Raw genomic sequence first — 23916 nt, forward strand, 5'->3', positions numbered from 1 at the left:
AAAATGTAACCATTCAATTAGATTCAGTGGGATTACGATTCGATATGGTACGGCTGCGGCTTTTGTCACGTTTGTTAAATGTTGAGTGTTTTTTTTTTTGTGTGTGTTATAAAGTTTACTCTGTTTAGACTGGGACCGAATATAGTCTTTTAAATATTTTTTTTTTACTCTGTTTGTTAAAAATAATAACTTAAAAATAAATGCAAAATTGAGGGTGAAATAAATGCCATTTGGATTATTTTTCAAATGTCTTCAGTTCAAAATATCTCCTGACTAATTTGTAAGAAGAGGAAATGGCGGAATGATGCGATTCGGATTGAAAAGGAAGAAGAAGAAAATGTAGCCCAGATCCATAACAACCCCCGAGCTGCTTTTTCTGTGTCAACAAGTTTTCCTTGGCATCCGTTCTTTCCTGTGACGCCCGCCTCTTCCAGCCTTACCACCCTCCAACTCTCCATCCTCTCCCCTCCTCTCTCTCTTCAGCCTTTGTTGTGCTTCATTTTGCTCTCCTCTCTTGTTTTTGCCCGCGTCGCTCTGTGATGTGAGCGCGCTCGTCTCCTCGGCAAATAAAAGGCGGGGGCGGGGTTTGTTGTACGAGTGCCAATCAATGCCTGCTGCTCCTCTCTTTTGCTCCCTCGGGGATTCGTCTTCGGAAACATGTCTCTCACCGGAGCGCAACTTAAACCAGACGGAGTGAATCATTTCCTCTCGATAATTTTTTATTTTTTGTTAATCAAGTCAAGAACGAGGTCGCCGCCCGCTTCTCGAGAGGGACAACCGCTCCGTCAAAAAGGGAGACCCGCCGAGGTGACGAGACCATTGTAAGCCCGCCGAAAGGGGGCGAGAATGGAGATCATTCTTTTCGCTGTTGCTGGTGAAAGAGTGAGTCACACGTGGAAAGTGCCCCCCCCCCCCCAAAAAAAAAATGGAGGAGGGGCGGGAAGAGGAGGGAGGGAGGGGACGATGTACATGTAGTGGGTGAGATGGCGGAGGAGGCGTGTGCTTCCAAAAAGAAGAAAAGGCTTGTTAAGGCAACATCTGGGATTTCTCTTGAAGCCCAATCAGAAAGACTGCGCGCTTATTTTTGGAAAATTCACACCTCAAATGTGCGGCCGGTCTCTTGGTCTCGAAAAACAGCAAACGGACAAATGTTCAGTCAAGTTTGGTTTTTTTCACCCTCGAGCTTGATGGATGAAAAAAGAAGAAGAAGAAATGAGGAAAAAATGACCTCAGTCGTGTTTGCTTGTCTGTAAATTTGTCGGGAAGGACTGAGGATCTCTGATTTCCTTCTCTCCTCCTTTGGGAGCCGCGCCCCCTTTGGGCTGCCAGGGCGTGGCCTGTGACCTCCTGACCCTCGTTTGTGTGTGTGTGTGAGACAAGATGTAAGGGTGAAGTTTCCCAGCTGCACACAGAAAGGGTGAGGGTGGCGGGGAGGGAGCATACATTTTCTTCTCCTTCCTTTTTTTTCTTTTTTTTTTTTTAAAAAGAAAAAACACAGCCAGAAAGAATGAGAGCTTTGTGCGTGTGTGAAGGAGAGACTGAATAGAGCGACACAGAGAATATTAAAGAAGTAAACAGATGGAGGAAAGAGTTTTTGAAGATATTACAGAGTGAAGGAAATTTCCGAGGTATCAGAAAAGAAGCGCGACTCGCGAGTTGACAGGCAGGCGGGAAAAGTGCGACACAGGCTGCAGAAATGTGAACAAGAGCTCAACTTCTTTTTTCTTTTTTTTTTCAAGTTGAAACCACAATAACAGTCAGGAAAGCGCAGACCTCCTCCAGAGTTCAGCTGTTAAAAAAAAAACTACTAACTGTCAGGCCACTTCACTGTTCATGGCGGATGATGTAAGATGACAGGACTGTACCTTTTTTTCTTTCTTTTTTAGGGGTGGGGAGAATATTTTCATCTTGTCTCTTAAAAAGAGTAAATAGATTCCTCTAAAATCAAGCAGAGGATTGAATGATTAATGACTGGATTTTATTTTATTTATTTTTATGGTCGACCAGTCCACCGAATTTGTGTCTCTTTCATTTAAATCAATTGATTATACCAATTATAATCGCTAAAGATAAACAATCAATTCATTTTCATAATTTAAATATTATCTGTACTCCTTTGACCCAAGGGGAAAACAAATTGCAGTGTTTTGATTCTGGGGTGGGGGCAACATTTTCATGATGACTATGAAGTAAGGTTTAAAAAAAAAAAAATTGGAAAATTGTTAGATGAATGGGCTGTACCATTTTCAATTCTGGGGTGGGTGGGAAACGGTTCATTAACAAACAGAGTCAATTTTATAGAGTACATTTTTTTTCTCTAAAAGACTATATTCGACCCCAGTCCAAACAAAGTAAACTTTATACGCGGAAGAGGGTCAATTATAATCCACACACAAAAAAAAACACTCAACAGTTAAGGAACAATCTGAACCTTCAGATTGGAGACTGCCATCCTAACCACTGACCCAATGGCACTCATGCTCTGTGTCAGTGTATTGCAAGTGTAAGGCAGAACCCTCGAACCTCCATTTTTTGGTCTCCTTTTAGACACATCAGCAATATGTTAACTAGCAAATAAGTCTGGCATTGCTCAAGTGGTAGAATGGCTGTCTTCCATGCTGAAGGTTGTGGGATTGTTTTGATTGATTATTATTATTATTTTTGTATTTTGTTCTCTTCCAAGTGTAACGTTTACTCTGTTTAGAGTGGGACCGAATATAGTCTTTTTTTTAGAGTAAAATTGACTCGACGAAATTTACTGTGCATTAGCAATTAATTAATCTATATTAAAACAATCAATATTGCGTTTTAAAAATGTGATATTGACATCATTGTGTTCAGACTTCAACTTTTGTTTTACGTTACTTTTTACTGCAAACGCCAACTGGGAGTGACAAAAATGATAACCATAAAATTCCCTCAACTTTTACAACAATTCCAAAACAATACGCTTCGCCAACACTAATGACTGCAAAACCTCCACAAACATGGCCGACTGCCTCAAAAATAGAACTATTGGTTGCGACAATTGACCCCACAAACATGGCCGACTCGAGCAAAAAACCCGGGGGGGGGGGGGGGGGGGGGGCTGTTGAATTCTTTACATCTAACGTCTGTTTCTATAAAGCCCAATTATTTTTACTAGAATATGCCATCTGTCTGCCCGCAGCTTGTTGTGCCAAATCCTGCTAAATTCACAAGGAAAGGCTCCTTCATTACATTTTTTATCAATAAATACCTTGTTGAGCTCACACGACACGTGTCCTCTCAGGATCATGTTTCTCTGCAATGAATAATAATTGCTCTTTCTCTTTTATAACAACACCATGAAAAGCTCATTTTCATCGACTCGCTTTTTATTCGGCTTCTTTATTTTTAAATGACCTGTGGGTCCCTTTGCCCTTAATCTCTTAACGCCTTCCGACAAATTCATATTCGCCGATTTACGGCCAGTCGTAACTTTAAATGCTGTCTAACGTGGTGGCAAAAGTGGCAAAAGTACTCATAAATTGTATGTATTATATAGTAAAAGTAATTTTATTATTACTTTTTTTAAGTATAAAGCAAACAGGGTCCCCCCCCCCTCCCCCAGTATATTCAATGCTCGTTGAGAACTTCTAAATTCTGTACACACAAAATATTTAAAAAAAATAGTTTTGCTCCCATTATTCACAATCTGAACTCAATAATCCAAAATTGACAAAAGCATCCAAATCTGTATTAGTGAGCACTTCTTCTTTGCCGGGATAATGCTTTTGGCTATCCACAATAAAAGGCCACTTTATTATGCTGAGTATAACATACTCACCAGGGGTGCCGATTATTAAATATATTAACGCGCAGATCGCTATGGATGCGTTTTGATAATCCAAATTGGCGGTAACAGGTTCTGCTTTAACTAACCAATCAGAGGACAGAAAATGCTGACGTCGTCAAGAGCCAGCGTCAAATTATTGTTATGGGAACACAGAGACTGAAATCTAATTGGACAAAAAAAAAAAAGCATTCATATGTATAAGAAAGAATGCAGCCAAGTGAATAAAGTGCGAGAATAGACCAGGGCAGTCAAACATATGGCCCGCGGGTCATAACCGGCCCGTCAGGTTGTCCAATCTGACCCGTGAGAACAGAACACAAACTGCAGTTTTTTATTAAAAAATGACGTTCTGTAATTTGGCTGTTACTCGGGATTTGGCGCAAAAACTTTCTGCAATAAGATAATAATAAAAGGGAAGAGTTTCATAATCGAATTATAATTATTTGCACCCAAAAAAAAGAAAATATTTTTGACCCGTCTTATTACTGGCCCGGTCCACTTGAGTTCTAATTTGGGTGAAAGTGGCCCTTAAATTAAAATGACTCTAGACTAATGGGAATAAATTAATATTACTCAACATAAGTACAGTAACAAAGATTACTACTTTACTTTGCACTACTGAAAACAAAGTCACCCCCGTGTTTTTCATCCCTTTTTACAAAAGAGTCTGACAAGCAATGCACACTGGGAAGCAGCTGCTAATTTGTGCACAGCGACAATGCGATACAAAGATTTTTTCCCGTCAGCCCTTAAAAGTGTACTCGGCCGCCCTCTCAGCAGTGCATAAAGACCGGACGCGTTAGCATTCGTCCGGGCCGCCGTTAAGCAACCAGGTTAAAACGCGCGCAAGCTTTCGGTCCCTTAACAACTGCTGCTGTGCTGCACTTCAAGCAAAACACTTCATGCACCACCGATCCGAGGATGCGATACTGCTATTAGGTGGACAGGTGCCATTGTGAGTGTGTGCGTGTGCGTGTGCGTGTGTGTGTGCGTTGGGATGGGGAACATGGCTATAAACGCTGCATCTGTTCAGCAAATCTGCCCTACAACAGCAAATTAAGGAACACTTTGGCCAAATGTGTTTATTTGGTGTCTTGCTGGGAGTTAAATTAACAGGTTTTACGTCTTTGCACTGCACAGCCACTAAGCGGAGAAAAAAATATCACATACACATTCGGCGGGTGTGAAAATTGGTGCCCACTTTTACCGCTAAAACGGTTTCCGTTCGTCTGCCTTTGGAATGCATTTGAAGAACTGCAAAATGGCTTTAAATAAATAAATAAACAAATAAATAAATAAACAAATAAATAAAAATCACAGATAATTACCAGAAATTTATGTAAGAGATCCTGAAAATAATTCATAATGTTTCGACTATATGGTAATTTATTGGAATTAAGTGTTCATTTGGATTGGTTACCGTCTCAATCATTTAATTCTAATTAAATATTGCATTCACTACACAGTCAAATATTTCATGATCGTTTCGCAAGGAAATCCAAAATTCATCAACAACATAAAAAAAATTCTCAATTTGAACAGAAATTAGGTAAGAATTGGCCTTCTGTGAAATATTAACTCATTCACTGCCATTGGCGGCTATAGACGTCAAAAATTCATTTGAACTATATTAGTTGCACATTTTTTTCCACTTTTGTTAACAAGAGTATGAAAACTTAGATTTTTTTTATTGTGCATTTATAACAAATGTAAAATTTGTGATTAATCAAATAATTACAATCAAAAAAATTATAATCTTTTTTTTTTTTATTAGGGGCATCAGGCGATTACAATTTTTAATTGTAATTAATCACATGACTAAATGTACAATACATTTTTTTCTAGGTTTTCATACTCTTGTTAACAAAAGTGAGAAAAAATGTGAAACTAATAGTTCAAATTCATTTTTGACGTCTATAGGCGTCAATGGCAGTGAATGAGTTCAAATTAACCTTTACAAAGTAAGCTTCACGTAATGAATTGAACCATTGAATTGAGCCTTTCTACAATATCCTATTTTTTTATTCCGTATTAAGTATGTTAGATTTGCATGAACGCACGCCAGTGTGCGTTTGTGCGTGTGCATGCTTGTGCCCGTGCAAAGTCACTATCCCCTCTCCTGTTAATTCCATTACCCGTGATTATTTTCTCATAAGTGCCACCGCTCTGATCCACTTGTTGCTCGCATATCTTTATTGCACCAGAGCTGATAATGGATATGAACGAGCCAGTTTTTTGTTTTTTTTCTCAAATTCATCTCTCACTTTGTTTCGCTTTCACTCCCACGGGAAGGAAGGCAGTGACTGTTCAAACATTCATAATGATGCTAAAATGTTTTCAAAAGGAGAAGGCTCACGATGAAAGTGAGACATTTGTACGTTCTGGGAGAATAAAATGACATTTGAGATGTGCTATTTAATCATGTCTCCACTCTGTACTATTCCAAGGAGTGCTTGAATTAAATGTGCATTAAATTGAGAGTGGTTAGCAACAGCCCCCCCCCCCCCCCCCCCCCATCCCATTGTGATGTCAGGTACTGGTAACGCTTGCCTGCTTAACAGGTATGAGCTCTTACTCTAAAATGACAGGAAGTGCATCACACTTTGGGAAGAGATTTATTTATTTTTAAATGTTTTCCCCAACGGTGGAAGTGGCACACCGGGAAAGAAAATGAACTTACAAAATAAACTAAATTGTCTACATGCTAATGCTAATGTGCGAATGTTCAAGCTTCTTCATTTTCACTTTCAGTTTAGTTAGTTGGGTTTTATTAGCTTGGCAATTAGGTCAACATGCCAACGCTAACTTGCTAATGCTAGCTTGTCAATGCTAATTAGCCTATGACCTGTAATAGGCGATGACCACAGGCCCAACTAGCTTAGCTTAGCCTGAGAGTTTGATTAATGAACTGTATTCGTGTATAAAGGCTTTCAAAACGACCAGAATTGAACACAAAGCAAATAAATAGTAAAGGAGAAAGCTTGCCGTCTGAGTTTATCGCCTATATTCCCCAAGCTAAATTAGCAAACTTAGCTTAGCTTATATTGGCATTTGCTGCAAATCTATTCCATTCCCCCCCCCCCCCTCCCAAGTCATTTGTATTCTGCTCAGCTTAACTACAGTTTCAAGAAAGAAGAAGTGTTGTGGAAGCCACCGCGAAAGACAGATCAATGATTCTGTATAATTTACAAGTAAGCAAGCAAACAGTTGCAAAAGCGACACTTGTCATCCAGTAGATTTGATAGAACTGCAAAATTTTCCCGGCTGTGTTTAGTCTTCCTCCTTCACTCACCTTGGCCACATGCTGTCGTGGCGGCGCACGGGAACAACGCCTGCGGCGTGATCAAAAGTCATCGGCCTCTATTTAACTCCTCGCCAGAAAATGCCTTACATTCATTATCAGCTCTTCTTTAGGACTCATATGTCAATATTTGTTTGGACAAGCAAAACCAGCTGGCAAGAACAGATCATGTGTAGCTGCTCTTTGTAGCTATACAAAAGTGGGCCTAATGGTGAACCCTGGGGAACACCAGCGGAGTTGTTCTTTATTAAAAACAGATAACATTTTACATTTGTGCATGTTTGTTGTTTTAGCAATTTGGTAGTTTTTGACAATTAATACAAAATTTAAAAAAAATAGTACCAAGCTGTAAAAAGTGCTTAATTTTTTTGTTTGTTAACCATTAGCTGATTAGCTGATAACGTTAAAAGGCACAGACAATGCATATCAGAATTTGTCTCACGTCTAATGAATTGCTTTTGATTTGCATAAAGGTCTCATGGGACCACAGCTGGTATATTACGATATGGCAGTTATTTAAATAGCCGGATAAAAGATAATATCTCTCTCCTGTTTTGATGAAATATTCATCCTTATGATGAATCATCTCATTATACGCACTCACAGATTGTGCTTGTGCGCGAGTATTAACGCGGCGATGACGATGCACAATAACCTCCAAAAATCTGCTGGCTTGTCATGAGCCTGCAGCTGGATGAAAGTACAGCACTTGCACTCTGTGTACTTGAGTAGAAGATAATTGTGTAAAAGATTGTAGAAGTACGGATTCAACTCCTATACTTTAGTTTAATTCAGTCTATACTTCTATTGTTTTAAGTACAAAAGTAAAAATGAAACTACTTATACAGTGCGGGTTTTGGTTACTAGGCACCATGAAAATAACATCAACTTAAATAGGGCTTGTACCAAGACAAACAACAAATCAAGTCACGTCTTTATTTATTTATTTTTTATTTTGTATGTGGATAAGTATGTGCATACGCGTGTGTATGTGAGCGTGCGTGTGAGTGGGTACTCATTAGTTCACCTAAAACCTATTAAAAATCCCACACCGTTCACCTAAACCGAATACCCGCAAGAGTCGTGAGGTTGTCAGGAGACCCGAGGAAGGATCAAAGAAAAGAAAGGAAAGTGAAATGCTTGTGTTTTTTTTTTTAGGCCAATCTATTAATGCTCGTAAAAAGCCCAAATCTCAACTGCTGTTTGGCGTTACCTTTCTATGTTTACGTCGCATTATCAATGCGGGTAATTTGAACAAAGTAACAAGCCAATGTTGACAAAGGAAAGAGTCGAATGTGTAGATACAGTATCTGTTTTCAAATGTATCGAGAGTAAACGTAATACTAACCCCACCAGAAAAATAATCACGCATAAGCCGGAAAAATCTGCTCGAGTACAGAATTGAACATTTTTGTACTTTCCACCATTTTACGATCACGGCATGTGAAAAAGTGCAACATTATCATACCGTATTAAACTAAACACTGTGAGTGTATTCATATTTATGTCTAGCATCCAGAATATGTCACTTTCTCTGCGGCTGTGCAGGCAACATGTTGATGACTCAGCTCATTCGTCTTATGCGCTCATAAACAGCACTCAAACCATATTTTTGCGACTTTTTTTTTATTTTTTATTTTTTTTTATACAGCACGCCACTTAGCGTGAGGACAGGCTCCTTAAAGAGTTGCCATTGAAGCAAAAGACAATATCAGAGAGGTGGAGCGAGTCAGAGGCGGTGACACTCCATCCTGGCGGCTCGCGCTCCTGGCACTATCTCAAAGGCATCATTTATTTAGACTTAAGCACCAGTTAAAGAGATTTATCACCTTCAAACAATAGCGACGCTCTTAACATTTAACCGTGCGGCTACTCAGCGCTTTTTCACACCGACACGTTCGGTCAGCGGGTTTACGGACGGACGGACGTTGTAATTACAGGATCTTCGCTTCTTTTTGATCGATTTGAGTGCCACCATTGCTGAGAAGGGGAGACACGTGAGGCAAAGCAGGGGTTTGAAAACTTTTTGGGTCCATGACTTTTTCTGAAGGATCAAACACAAATTAAACCTGACGACCAAATGCACCCGTAAATGTCAAGAGGGAAAGATGTAATCTTACGATAAATCCCTATTGTTTCTATGGTGAGGAAACCTATTTTTGTTTGTTTTTACGAAAAAGTCATATTTTGTCTAAATATTAATGAGAAGTAAGTTGTAATCTAATGGCAATCACAATAAAATATATTTGATAAAGTCATGAACATTTTTATGAAATTTTTCTGGACAATTAAAATGATCATGCTATGGAGAAGAAAGTCTTTATTTTCAAGAACATTTAATATATATATATATATATATATATATATATATATATATATATATATATATATATATATATATATATATATATATATATATATATATATATATATATTAGGGGTGTGAATTGCCTAGTACCTGACGATTCGATTCATATCACGATTCATAGGTCACGATTCGATACCGATTAATCGCGATACGAATCTAAAAATTTATTATTTCTATGTTTGTTTGTTTTTTACTCGAATTGAGAAAATACTAAGCAGTGAACTGGTACATGTACACTGTAATATTTGTCTGAAAATTTATTTATTTATCAGAAAATTCAGGCTTATAACTGAGCCACTGCATTTAACAAACAGGTTGCGGTCTGTTTCATGTCTGAAATTTTAATTGAGCTTAATTTTCCATTAATATAACATTCTTCCATGCTTAATGTGTGAATCCTAACCTTAAGTAAGACGTTTTGTTAAATATTTCCATTTAAAATTGATGTTTAAAAATCGATTCGGCCACATATTGAATCAATTAGAGAATTGCGTGCTGTGATATTGCAATATATTGCCGAATCGATTTTTTCTAATGCCCCTAATATATATATATATATATTGTCTGGATAAAAAGTAGCAATCTTATGAGAATAAAGTCAGATTTTTCCAAGGACTCCTTTGTAATCAATGCCAATTAAACATAACTACAACATGTACCCCGAAACACCAAAGGAATCAAAAAGTTGCCTATTTTCGAGAAGGTTGCGATGTTATCATTATAAATTCATTTCTTGAAGACAAAAACGTGAGAATCATTACAAGAAGACTTATTTTGTTCACATAAAAAGTCATAATTTTACAATAATAGTTGTATTTTTCAGAGATAAAATTCTCATATTATTAACATATAGGTCAAAGTTTAACAAGGGAAGAAAGTCATTAGTGACTAAAATGCAATTTATTCATTTTTTTGTCCTGGAAAAGACACTTTTATTCTCTTTAAAAAATGATACTATATTCTTAAAAAAATCATTTTGTAATAAGAAAGAAAAAAAAGCAAGTAAGCAAACTCATATTAACAGTGTAAAACTTTTAATTTTTGGAAGCTAGATTCCAGGACTTGGTATCGGCTGAAGTCCTCGGGCCACTTCAGTACATTAAGCTAGCTCGTGTAGCGGCCTGCCGAGGTCAAGATCAACACGTTCTAATCCAGGCAAATTTGCTATCCATCTTTCGTGTCTCGCTGTGCAAACGCATTAGCCTGTTTGCATGGAAAATAAGCAACGGGATGGCTCATGTTTTCATTTGCTGGCTTGTGCTGACACCTTGAAGACCGCGCAGCCCAGGAAGGTTCACACATAAAGCCTGGGAGAAATATAATTTCCATCTCTACAGTGCCCAATTGTTTGTTTTGTACTTTCACCAAGCTAGTGTATAAATATCTCATTTGTTATTATCGCAAGATAAGTACAATGGCACAAATTTGAAATAATTTGATAATAAATTGTGTAAAACAAATAGCGGTATTACTATGAGGAAAGTTTGAAACGTTTTTTGTAGTATAAAAAAAACGACTAATGCACACTTATCTATGACAGCGACGTATATTGACACGCAGAACAATTTCATGTTCTTCCACTAGATGACAGAAGGTCGACACTGTAAATAACCTATGCGTCCACTTTTTGTGACATTTTTGTATGGTGGTGTTTTTTGCTAAGGTTTGGAAACACTTACAGAAAGTTAATGGATGGAATGAATTATTAATTGGCTACATTTAGAAATTAATCAATTTCAAAATTTCCCGCCCAAAACCTAAGAAGATGTCCTTATTTTAACAAAGTTTAGTACTGCAGCAAACGGGCCACTAAACAAAATATCGCTGGTGTCGGGCCAAAACCTTGAGCCTCCTAAATCGTCACTTTTCAGGAGACCCCCAAAATGACATATTTGTTCAACGGTTAGCATTGCATCATCAAAGAGAGCAAGCCATTTTATACACTGTAGATTATGTGGACTGACCAAAAATATAGATTATTGAAAAAAATATGAAATATGCCAAATTGTGACTTACGAGGTTTCGGCCCGACGGCAGTGATATGCATTTTGGACTAGTGTGCGAGTACAGATGCCGATCGGTATTGGCCTGATAATTTCTCTTATTTCATTGTATGGTACGACTCAAAACTACAAATTGGAAATTAGAAAAACAGAAAATTGCAATTAATTTGAATGAAATTGAAAAGAAAAATGCTATCATTGTGCTCTTTTTATGCATCAAAAGTACTCTTGGTGTCGGTACTTTGATATCAATGATTACTCAAGAGTTGAGTATTCGTACCGGTATCGGTCTGAATAAAAGCGATATCGAACATTCCTATTTTAAACATACGCTTTTCTGTCTCCGCGGTATAGGATTATTATTAAGGTTATTTTAAGCTCAATGCATATTTTCAGCATGAGCTGTCAGTATCACTTTGCAAGCAAAAAGCAGTACATACAGTAGAGTGCATTCGGTCGAGCGCACAATAGATTTCTCCCGTGAAGCCTAATTTGTGCCCGAGCACCACCGCTGAGTTTATTTCTCCATCCTGCGCACTTCCAACAGGCTATTAGACGAGCGCGTGTTGCCAGCCGTACGTCTGGAGCAACAATCATAATCAACGTAGCAAAAAGGGGGCGCTCTGCATTACACGTGCGGGAACAAAGGGCTTTCGCCGACATCTGTCAAGCATCCGCATGCTGCGCCTTCAAAGCTCTTTTCATGGCCAATTCTCACTATCGCGACAACCTCTGTATCTCACTCCCCCCCCCCCCCCCCCCCCCATCTTCTCTTGTTCTAATGAAAGCAGAGGCAGAATAATATAATCCCTCAGCCGCCCCCCCCCCCCCCCCCGCGCTCGGTCTTCCCGCGGCTTAGTCGATATGTTGGATTTCGACACACGTGCGCGGCCAGATAATGCAAATGTTTCTATAAATAGGGGCAATAGTGCTGACAGTAGCAGTCTCCCAAGCGCGATATAGCTCAATGTGATTCGCTCACGCGCGCGCGCGCGGCGCTTCATCATAGCGATGGTACCCGAGCAGCATATAAACACTTGAGCTGCAAAGCAAACACATTATAGATATGCGCTATAGGAAGCTCAAATAAAGGACTTTTCTGCACAAAACGCGTCTTAAGCAAACAGCACAAGAGCCCGCCGAGGACTCGACAGCTCGCGCCACCGGGGGGACCTTTTGTGTGTTCGACAACAACAAGCACGTGTGCGTTGAGCTGCGCTAAAAAGGAGGGCTTCATTGCGATGACATGAATTGCAATGGCGGCTCTTTTCAAATCAAGGACAAGGCAAGTGAATCTGGCACATCAAGTGTAGCGGTAGCTGGACTTTGTTGCGTAACCGAGCTCATGTCAATTGACCCTATGCCCCCTTCCCCAAAAACCTTTTTTTTATATATTTTTAAATAATGGTGGTCCTCAGTTTACGATGGTCTTTATATACAAAGTGTCAAGGTTACAAACAGTGCACAATGATTTAGTTTGCACGCCGGCAGTTCGCGCTGCACTTAGTGTTTTTTAATTACAGTGGTGACCTGAGATGCAAGTGACCCAACTTGCGAGTTTTACCAGATATGAGCCATCATTTGGCCAATTTTCTGCTCAAAATCACTTCTCAAAAGCAACACTTTGACAAATAGTAAAGAAATAAAAAATAAAATAAAAAAAGTCACATTATTCAACAACATTGCTTTCATAAATTGGTTAACTCATTCACTCCCAGCCATTTTCACAGAAGCAATTGTCCACCAATCAGGAGCAGGCGTTCGCACAGTGAAATTTGCATATGCCAGCTTGCCTGGCTTGGCTAAAAGGATGAGTCTCCACCCAGAAACGCCACGGACAGGCCAAAACAAATCCTTTGGACTACGTATTTAAGCAACTGCTATTTGAATACAAATGGTGCACAAACTCATTTATAAGTATATAAATATACAACAGTCATATATTCTTTATCCTCTGTGAGGAGCTGAGACATTTGTCTGTCTTATATTGCCTTCATGTGGCCAAGGTAGGCAAAGGGTGTCTATTTGATTGTCATTACTATATTTTTACATTAAAAAAAAAAAAATATATATATATATATAAATATATAAAATGTGAAAGCGCTACATAAATAAAGATAGTATTTTAGGGGACCCTTGTAATATATATGAAGTCTTTTTCAAACAACTTTTAGTTACCAAACATGCAGGGTCATTATGAACAAATCCAACGATGTCCAAACACTTTAGCACAGTCCGCGAGACGGCTAGAAAAAGAGGATCAACTCCTCTCGCTCACCTTCCAACTCATGATGGATGACATCCGACAGGTTGGGCTCGTCTCCCCACCAAAAGATCCACAGCTCCTTGGCGTCGGGCTTGATCTTGCGGCGCCACACGCACAGCAGGTTGGCCTGCACGCAGCGCATGAAGCTGCGCAGGACCGGGTCGTCCTGGGCGGGCGCCGAGATCACCGGCCCGTACTCGCCGCTGCCACGGAAGTTGTAGCAGCGCCATTTGATGCCTGTCAAATCCGCCTGATAGGGAGAGAGGGAGAAAAGATGATTAAACCTCTAATTCAGGGTTTGTTCTTATCAGTCATTAGCATCGGCGGCCATTCATCTTTTTCAAGTTATATTAACTCATTCACTGCCATTGACGGCTACAGACATAAAAAAAAATCATTTTACCGTATTTTTCTTGATAAAAAACTCGCAAATTTGGGATTTTATAAAGTAGCAAATTTGCGAGCGAGAAAAGATCATAAATTTGCCACTTTATAAAGTTCCAAATGTGCAAATGAAGTGAGAAAAAAAACTTGAGTTTATAAAGTGGCAAGTTTTATATCGACTTTTGTAGATCTCAACATTAGCGTAAACTCACTGACTTTGGCAAGTGTGTATATCCAGGTGAAAATTGATGGAAAGCCACACACATTCAAGGTTACAGATACTGCAGTGTAGAACATGATGACAGGGACACCAGGTGGACAATAAATAAATAATACAAATAATATATGGTCTCTATTTGGTGGATAGTCATCTCATTGTTGTGGTTTCTGGAGGATAATGTCCAATAAACCAGCGCTTACTGTACTCCTTTCCTCACACGTGGTTGGGATTGTTTGTTCTTCCTTTCTGCAAAACGTATTTTGTTTTTACTTGGTTAGTTACTTGGCTAGTCAGTTCAAGAAGATGCAGGAGGTCTGTGATGTGAGCAATTTACTGAAATTGTTCAATTGCCGGAGGTCTTTTTGTCTTTGAGTGCCATTCTGGTGCGTAATTATTTTTCCTACACGCAGGATGATATAAAGCAAGCACTAAGCATGAATCAATAACGCGAGTGCGGTGAAGCTTTTACACCGCAATAGCACTGTTGTGTTTCACATGAAAAAAAAAACACAAAAAAAATGCGATCAATAACTCCTCGGAGGATGTCCAATTACGGTTGCCTACTTCCTGTTCAAATTCACATGCGCGCACGCGATGTCTTGCTGGAAAATGACAAAGAAGCACTGAGTTCACTGGACCGGATGCAAAGCACAGCTTGTCTGCAGTATGGCATAAGACATACGGTGTAAGACCATAGTCAAAGATTACAGTCACTCCATAGAACACACTTCAAACACAATTTTTTTTTTATGAATTTTGGGTATATACTGCTTGCTTGACCTGAGATATAAAGCCTCCTCCCCCTCTTGTGTTCACTCCGGATCATGTTTGCCGCACCGGTCGCAGGCGTAGAGCCATCCAGGAGCACTTTACAGACTAGCCTAAATTTGGCTAGCCACACACGATAGCCATGTGGACAGCCAGACAAAACCATTTTGAACATTTTGTTTGGAGTGGAAGAAATGGAAGAAGCTTGGCTAACTGTTAGCTTATCTGGTCTCTCCACTGCAGTGATAAACTCTTCACCTTGTCATTTTGGTTGCGGTGTATGACATGGCGAGAGAAGTTGGGATAGCCACGCACGAGAGCTAGCGAGACAGCCACACAATTCGATTTTTAAAATTTTTGTTGTTGTGGTGGTGTTAGAAATATAAGAAGCTAGGCTAACTGTTAGCCAGTCTGTTAACGCCACTAAAGTGGCAAACTGTTTTTGACATTTTTAGTGGTAAAAGATATGCAAGACAAGCTAGGGAGCCACGCAAATCCATTTTTAACATGTTAAACATTTTTTTGTGGTAGTAATAGTAGTGGTATTTGTAGAAGTGGAGGAAATACAAGAAACTACACTCTAAAAACAAAAATGGACCGAACCTCTACTTGGGTCAATTTGACCCAAGTTTGAGTCAAGAAATGGGTCTTTCAGCGTAAAACAACTCATAAATATTGGTCAGATCCTTTACTTGGGTAAAAATTGGGTCACTTTATATAAAACAACCCAGAAAGTTGTCAAATTGACCCAAAAAGTGGATTGGTCCATTTTTGATCCATAATTGGGTTACTTTTGACCCAACTGTTTTTAGAGTGTATGCTGTTATCGGTTAACTACACTGAACTGGCAAACGTTGTCATTTCTACAAGACAAGTTAGGGCAAGCCACACACAATAGTTAAATAAACAGCCACACAAATCAATGTTTAACACTTTAACTTTTGTTGTTGTGGCGGTCGTAGTAGCAGTAGTGGAAGAAATGGAAGAAGCTTGGCGACTTGCTAGCTTATCTGTTAACTCCACTGCAGTGGTAAACTCTTCTCCTTTTTTTATTTATTTTTTTATTGCGTTGAATGACGCGAGTGGAGTCTGTAGCTCGGCCCAACTCTGTGTTAACCACGGGATTTAATATCATAAATATTGAGCACGTTTGCGATTGTTGGTCCAGGCTATTTTTGAGTAGATTGGGAAGAAAATCGTTTGTAACACAAATATCAAACCGTAATCTTTTTAGAGACAACTGAATATCCGGCCTTTGCTGAATTTGACTAGAATGAGACGAATCGCGCTCAAATTAGGCTCGACTATCGGTGTGTGTTAACTGTGTCCAAAAGTCCGTCCAAACGCAAGCAACAATGCACTGCGGCATCTTGCACGTGCGCAGCTGCATGCCGAGCGCAGCCATAATTACAAACGAGCCCCTTCTATAATGACAGTGCGTGTAATGGGAGATATAAACATTGGCGCTGCGATAAGCACTGCCTTAAAATTTGCCACGACAAGGTCAAGGATGCTGCGTCTCCCCCAAAAAAATTTAAGGAAGAGAGAGAGAGAGAGAGAGAGAGAGAGAGAGAGAGAGAGAGAGAGAGAGAGAGAGAGAGAGAGAGAGAGAGAGAGAGAGAGAGGCATCTGCTTGCACTGCTTCCTCGTCACTCCCAGTCAGTGTCAAAAGTCCTTCCACTGTTTGACACTGCTGTCTACTGCTACTGGATCAGGGAAGGGGGCGGGGCGGGAAGAGGGGGGGCTGAACGGTGGTCATGCAACCTGTCAGTGTTGTGTTCCGACACAAAGCGCGGCAGGCAAAATGTGCAAACTTCCTTTCTGTGCGGCGGTGTCGGCGAATCCCGCCGAGCGTTCGTGGGGGATTACGTATAGAGCGCGGTGACATGTTTGCAATCGCACACACGACAGATGCGATGATGATGACGACGACGACGACGTGCACGCCATGCTGGATGCGCTCATGGAATCAGACGCGTGTCAGGAGGCAGACGTGCACTCCACTTGCCTGTCTGTCACACCTGCATCATGTTTTTTTTAAGTACAGCGCTACCTTGAAATACAAGCGACCCGATTTGTTGTAAGGTTTTCGAGATACAAGCTAATATGATGCGCTAGTGAGTGCCTAAAAGACGGCGTGTCAAAGTAGTCAGTGAGTTAACAACTTTAATTGAAGTAGATCAACTGTTCATGGTTCATTTGTCTGCAGTTTAGCAAATTGTAACAGACTAATTTATTGTTTAAAAAAAACATGAAAAGAGCACCTTGAGAAAATAGTCACATGTTAAATTACAATATTGAGGAATATCTCAAACAGATTATTTTTTACAAATGTATTCATCCCTAGTTTAATAGATAATAAATAATTCTTCCAAAAAAATGGCTTCAACTTTTTAATATTAAATGAAGGTGTTTTTGTTTAGCAGAATCAACATAACTGTGCTAGCTTGCTAACCCAAAATGGGAAACGCCATAGACTGTCTAACAAATAGCATCTACGTGGTTGAGGCAAATATTACAATACTCCCAGACATATTCTTTATCCTTTGCGAAAATTTACTATTATTCCTGCAGTTATTGAGTTACAGTAGTTGTGAAAGTCTTCTTCATTTGTGTCTGCATTAACAGTATTGTACTGCTCCCCGTTGGCCAGGACATGCGCACCAGAAGGAGCCACATAGGGAATGAATCATTGAGAAGTGATCAAATGTGTTTTATGTTGTATGATGCCAACAGGTTGAACCCAGAGTTATTCCCTATTTTTATTTCCCATGGGAAAAATTGCTTTCAAATCAAAAGAAATGGGACATCCTGGGCACTAGATTGCAATGCTGTTCCTAATGTTTGGTCTCTTTAGATACCCGATTCATTGACTCTTTTTGTGCAAATTATTCATTGCATACAATAAAGAATAGAAACACCTTTGCTATTCTTTTATTCAGCGTCTGAGATTTCTCATCACGCTAGACTGATACTATCAGCCTGTTATCGTAACGCCTTTACTCAATTCACACTTTAAACACGCGAGTGGAAGCGGAGGGAAAACCCCCGTCGACCCCGCAAATTAAATTATCTGCCGTTCAATCGGCGCGTTTAGTGACAAATCAGCGCTGCGATCTGCCGCGCAAACAAAAACAACCTTTTATCGTCACGGCTTTAATGGTACGGTTGTTAATCGCCGTGAGGTGGATACGGAGAGGAGTAAAGCACAGCTGCAGTCAACCCCGAGGTTCACGGATGATTCTGAGATTAAGACATTGGATGTGAGTGTTGTGTTGCTTTATTTTTTATCAAAATCATTTATAGCAATGGTTCTTAAAAAATGTTAAGTACCCCTAAAAAAATACTTATTTCTCCAAGTTACACAATTATTAACTCATTCACTGCCATTGACGGCTATTGACGTAAAAAATTCATTAGAACAATTTCTATTAGTTTAACATTTTTTTCCACTTTTGTTAACAAGAGTATAAATTACAATAAAAATATGTAATGGCCTGATGCAATAAAAAAAAAAGATAAGATTATAAAAAATTAGGAGCGTCAGGCGATTATTATTTTTTTAATCGTAATTAATTGCATGACTTCGCGAGTTAACTCACGATTAATCACAAATTTGATATCTGTTCTAAAAGAACAATTAAAAAATTGTAGGTTTTCATACTCTTGTTAACAAGAGGGTAAGAAAAAAAATGTTAAATTAATAGAAGTAGTTCAAATGAATATTTGACGTCTATAACCGTCAATGGCAGTGAATGAGTTAACATACAGTAGCAAAATTAGTCAAAGTGCTAAAAAATATTATCGTAACATGTAAATGGCAACTGGGGAAAAGCTAAAGGAAAAAAAATACATCAATGAAGGTTATCTCATAAACACCAACAAAAAACAAAGAGGTCAAGGGAAAAAGCAATAGTGTATTGTTCTCCCTTTGTCAATAAAAGCTTCATTCTTACAATCCTGTCGTTTGCTAGGTCGGTCGGTTCAATTTAGGACTCGGCGCCGGACCCAAAAACAAGGGCTTTCCCTTCCACCGCTAAAGCGGTGACCTTCCTCTCACCTCTATTATCTTTGGCCATCTCTGCTCACCCTCTCATCTTTCAGCTCTCCCTCACCGTCAGCCGCTCCCTTTTGGGAGTGTCTCAAGAACCCTCCCCCAACATAACCCTTCGGTCATCTGAGTTCAAAGTGAGCAGAAAAGACAATAATTGCATTCCCATACATTTCTCACATTCGATTTGAATATGTTGACGTTGAACAGACTACGCGGATATGGGGGATGTTCCATATCCACCCACATGAGTTAAAAAAAAAAAAAAAATCATTATCTTTATGTCATAACCTCATACGACCTTTTGTTTTAGTGCAAGTACAAGAAAGTAGACCTTGTGCTTGCCACTTGTTGATATTATCACTTTGCTTTTATTAAATTGTGTCCTGTCCCTTGTGGACTCAAGAGTTAGCGTTTTTCTCTCGGATTTTGCAAAAAGGTGTGCAGACTCGGGCCTGTTCGTGGAACCCAAAACAAACACGGTGAAGCAGCATTTAGCTGTTATGCTGCACGCAAATGGGATAAGTTTACAACATAAGTGAAATCCGCACCAAGTATAAAATGCTTTTAGGCATTTTTAACTTGGAGTTGCCATGTGTGTGAAATGAGTGATATAAATAAAGTTGCCTTGCCTAAAAAATACATACAAAAACAATCCAATACAGCAGGGGAACCATCATTTATGAAAGTGTGTTAACTGTATCGTCCTGATAAAAAACAAGGTGACCTGCAACTCGGGCTTGGAAATTACCGCATGTATGTGTACTCCAGCAGAAGGTCAAGCTCGGGACATGTCCTCATAATCTTCATCATCCATTAGAGTAGACAACAGAGAGGCTCATTTCCTTACACCGCAGAGGTTTATCATAGTGCAGTGCTGGAGGGAGGCATGTGTGTGCATGTGAACTGAAACCGGAGCGCTAAAATAGATAGGAAGCATTCACTGGCATGGGGAATATTGTGAGAGCAATTTTGTTTTTGTTTTTTAAATCTGTAGGGTTTTTTTCTTTTTTTTCAATCCCCACTCCTGGAATTTAGATAACAGATTGACACAGATATGATATGACCTTTGACCTTACAGCAAACTACAGTAAGCATCTTCATTCAGATATCAATCAAACAATAGCTCGCTGAATGAAGCAAAAAATAATCAAAGTTTGGAAATTGTGATATGTAGAAAAAGTCAAAGCTCTAATAATGAACTGAACTACATCCAAGCCGGAGGCTAAAATGTCTGGATAGCAATAGAAATCAATAAGTCTCGATATAGTTGATATATAAAAAAAAATCATAATGTTATTGACTTGGCTTAAGACGAGATTCCCTGATAAGTGGCTTGACACATAGCAGAGAATGAACCAGCATGACATGACCGTAAAGCACCTTAGCTCAGATAGCAATACAAATCAATATGGTTCTTGCCGTGACAAATTTGAGACTGCTAGAATGGTGACAAGAATCCATTTCACTTCAGCTACCTTTTGGCTCAGATGGATGCTGATTTTAAACCTCTTCGGATAGGGACGTAAAGTTTCTAATAACGATGTCACGAATAGCTGAGAGCCTCCGCGTTTTTGCGATACAATCTCGAAAAGCAAATAATATTGGATACAAATATCAAATGGACTTCACAACTTGCCTTGCCTGGCAAAGAAAACAGTAAATTCTATTGTTGTTGTATTAAATGCCTTAATCACCAAACTAAATGTATTCTTACCCACTTCAAACCGTGTGTGTTTAAAAGCGGCCGAGAAAATGAATATTACCCTTAACAGGCGCGCTTGTAGCTTTTAGCGGCCTTGTGTAATTGTGGCTAATGCGCACAGTGGGCAACTCCATCAAAGCTGACGCACACGCTTGCAAGCACGCTATCCAAGAGCAATGACACTTTTTTCTCTCTCTCTCTCTCTCTCTCTCTCTCTCTCTTTCTCCCCCTTCTCACACAACGCTTTGTAGAGCCTCGCGAGCTGATGGGCTGACAAAGGAGGCCCTTTAGGCAATTGAGAGACGGCTTGTATCAGCAGTTTTACCTCGTCGGGCACAAGTGAGACACTTGTTCCGGCCGAGTGGCATCGCTTTCTCATCAACTTCCAATCTGCTTATAGACGCTTGACGAGTTGCCAATATTGAGGGTTTGCTCACGTGGCGGGTGATACGCGCCGCTTTTGTCATAAGTTATCTTCGTCAGGCCCGTCATGGAACATGCTCACGTTCGTGTCAAGACGTAAGGGGAAGAAGTAATGTTTCAATATGTCAAAGCGTTTAAGTACAGCGGTGCCTTAAGGTAAGGAACACTCATAGTACACACTCTTAAAACTGTCGGGTTTAAATAACCCAACATGGGTTATTTTTAGCCCAGCATAGAATACCAAATTGGCTTATTTTTAACCTAGCAGTTTTAAGGGTGTATCAGTGTTTTAGATGTGTTTAACTCATTCACTGCCATTGACGACTATAGACGTCAAAAATTCATGTGAACTATTAGTTAGACTTTTTTTTTTCATTACATTTTTTTTTGTACATTTATAACAGATATAAAATGTGTGATTAATCGTGAGTCAACTAAGTCATGCGATTAATTACGAATACAAATTTTAATAGTCTGACGCCCCTTATTTTAATTTTAAAAAAAATAATTAAGGTATCAGGGAATAAAATGTTTAAAATTGCATTTAATCACGACTTCACGAGTTAACTAACGATTAATCACAAATTTTATATCAGTTCTGAATGTACAATAAAAAAAATCTAGGTTTTCATACTCTTTTTAGCAAAAGTGGAAAAAAATGTTAAACTAATAGAAATAGTTCAAATGAACTTTTGACGTCTATAGCCGTCAATGGCAGTGAATGAGTTAAGGCATAGGTGTCAAACTCCGATTAATTGAGTGATTCCTTGTCACACCACTTGAAGGAGCCCATGTACCGTTTTGAGCAGGTTGCGTTACTGGGTTGAAGGGTTGAAGAGCTGAAGCTGGTTGCCATTTTTGACAGTTGTGTACTGAAGTTGAAGTAAATTTAATAAATCACTATTATGTCAGAAGAACGTGTCGATAATAAAACTAGGGCTATTTTTAACCACAGCTATGCTGATAACCTGGTAACCAATTTTTTGGCACATCCTCAAAAATACTGGGCCAAAAATCTGACCGACAAGCTAACTTGGGTCAGTTTGATCCAACTTTGGGTTGTTTTGTACAAAACAACCCAGAAGGTTGGGTCAAATTTACCGAGTCAGTCCTATTTTTTAACTAAACTGGGTCATTTTTGACCTAGCAGTTTCACTCTTGAAACTCAAGATTTGGATCCAAGAAAGGGTAAAAACTCTACTTTCTCTATGAAACTGCTTGGTCAAAAACAACCCAATGTAGGTCAAAAATTGGACCGACCTGGTAACTTGAGTCAATTTGAACCGAGCTTCTTCTCTTTCTTTTTTGTTGTTGAACAAATAGGGTTTGTACAAAACAACCCAAAGTTAGGTAAAATTGACCCAAGTTACTTGGTCAGTCCAATGTTTGACCCAGCAGTTTCACTCTTAAAACCCAAGATTTTGATCCAAAAAGGAGTAAAAACTCTACTTTCTCTATAAAACTGCTTGGTCAAAAATGACCCAATTTAGGTTGAAAATTAGGCCGACTTGGTAACTTATTTGAACCTAGCTTCTTCTCTTTCTTTTTCAAACAAATAGGGTTGCTTTGTACAAAACAACCCAAAGTTAGGTAAAATTGACCCAAGTTACTGGGTCAGTCCAATGTTTGACCCAGCAGTTTAAGGTTGTACACAATTAGCCCGGCACGGCAGGCTACCGCACGTAACGACACTACACAGCTTCCATTGCATTTCCATTACAGCAGGCGCGCGGCGGGAAGAGGGCGGGATCATTTGAACTGTCCAAGCCAAGTTTGCACTCCCGCAGTGCGTGCGGACCTGCCATAACATTTATTTACAATTTCATATGAACCACCATGGATGAAATATTGCGATCTTGATTTCACGCAAAGCTAGCAGTATTTCTGAATGGAGAGCTCAGCCTCATTCATTTCGCTGCCGCTGGAGCTCTCATTCAAGTGAATGGAACACACGACCAGGCGAGCGGTGTGCACTCGTGATTTTTTTTAAACCACAATCATTACAAATCCATCTACAAATACCTTTTAAATTGTAAATGTAGTTTATTGTATATACTATATTTTTATGACTTTGGCGAAGACCGGCGGGTAACACTTGCCTCTCTTGCATAAAATAAAGAAATGTGCGTGCTCCACAGTGTTGCTGTCGGCCAATCAGATGACAGTGACGACACGGCCCCGCTCGGCCCCAGACGACCGGCGCTGCAGAACCACCTCCGAGATGGTTCTAAAAAGCGGTTCTGTTGTAATCGCTTGGCCCCGAAAAAGTCCCATGGAGACGCCAACTTCTAGGGACAAAAAATGCCGCTTCGGTGAAAAAGCGCCAATAGTGATGAATGGAAGCTACACCCTCAAAAATGCTGGGTCAAAACTTGGACCAACCTGCTAACTTGGGTCAATTTGACCCAACCTGTTTTTTTATACAAAACAAACGATTTTGGAGGGGGGGTTTGTACTGGGTTGTTCTGTACACAACAACCCAGGAAATTGCGTGAAAATCACACAAGCTAGCGGGTGGTCCAATTTTATACCCAATTTGGGTTGTTCTTGACCCAACAATTTTAAGAGTATAATTTTTACCTCTTCTTCGATCCAAATCTTGACCCAACC

At 39.5% G+C, this 23916-nt stretch overlaps 1 protein-coding gene across 2 annotated transcripts in view; it reads right to left on the minus strand.

Moving 5' to 3' along the window:
- LOC147161696 (mediator of RNA polymerase II transcription subunit 13-like) overlaps positions 1 to 23916 on the minus strand; it is a 90309-nt gene that overhangs the window by 50440 nt on the left and 15953 nt on the right. For both annotated transcript variants that reach the window (XM_086095993.1, XM_086095991.1), the window contains exon 2: positions 13768 to 14005. In XM_086095993.1, coding sequence (XP_085952119.1) covers positions 13768 to 14005 — 238 coding nt within the window. The remainder of the gene's footprint in view (positions 1 to 13767; positions 14006 to 23916) is intronic.

Source organism: Leptonotus elevatus, chromosome 15 (genome assembly GCF_054856555.1).
Source record: "Leptonotus elevatus isolate MCC_2025b chromosome 15, RoL_Lele_1.0, whole genome shotgun sequence".
In the NCBI taxonomy this organism is placed as follows: Eukaryota; Metazoa; Chordata; class Actinopteri; order Syngnathiformes; family Syngnathidae; genus Leptonotus; species Leptonotus elevatus.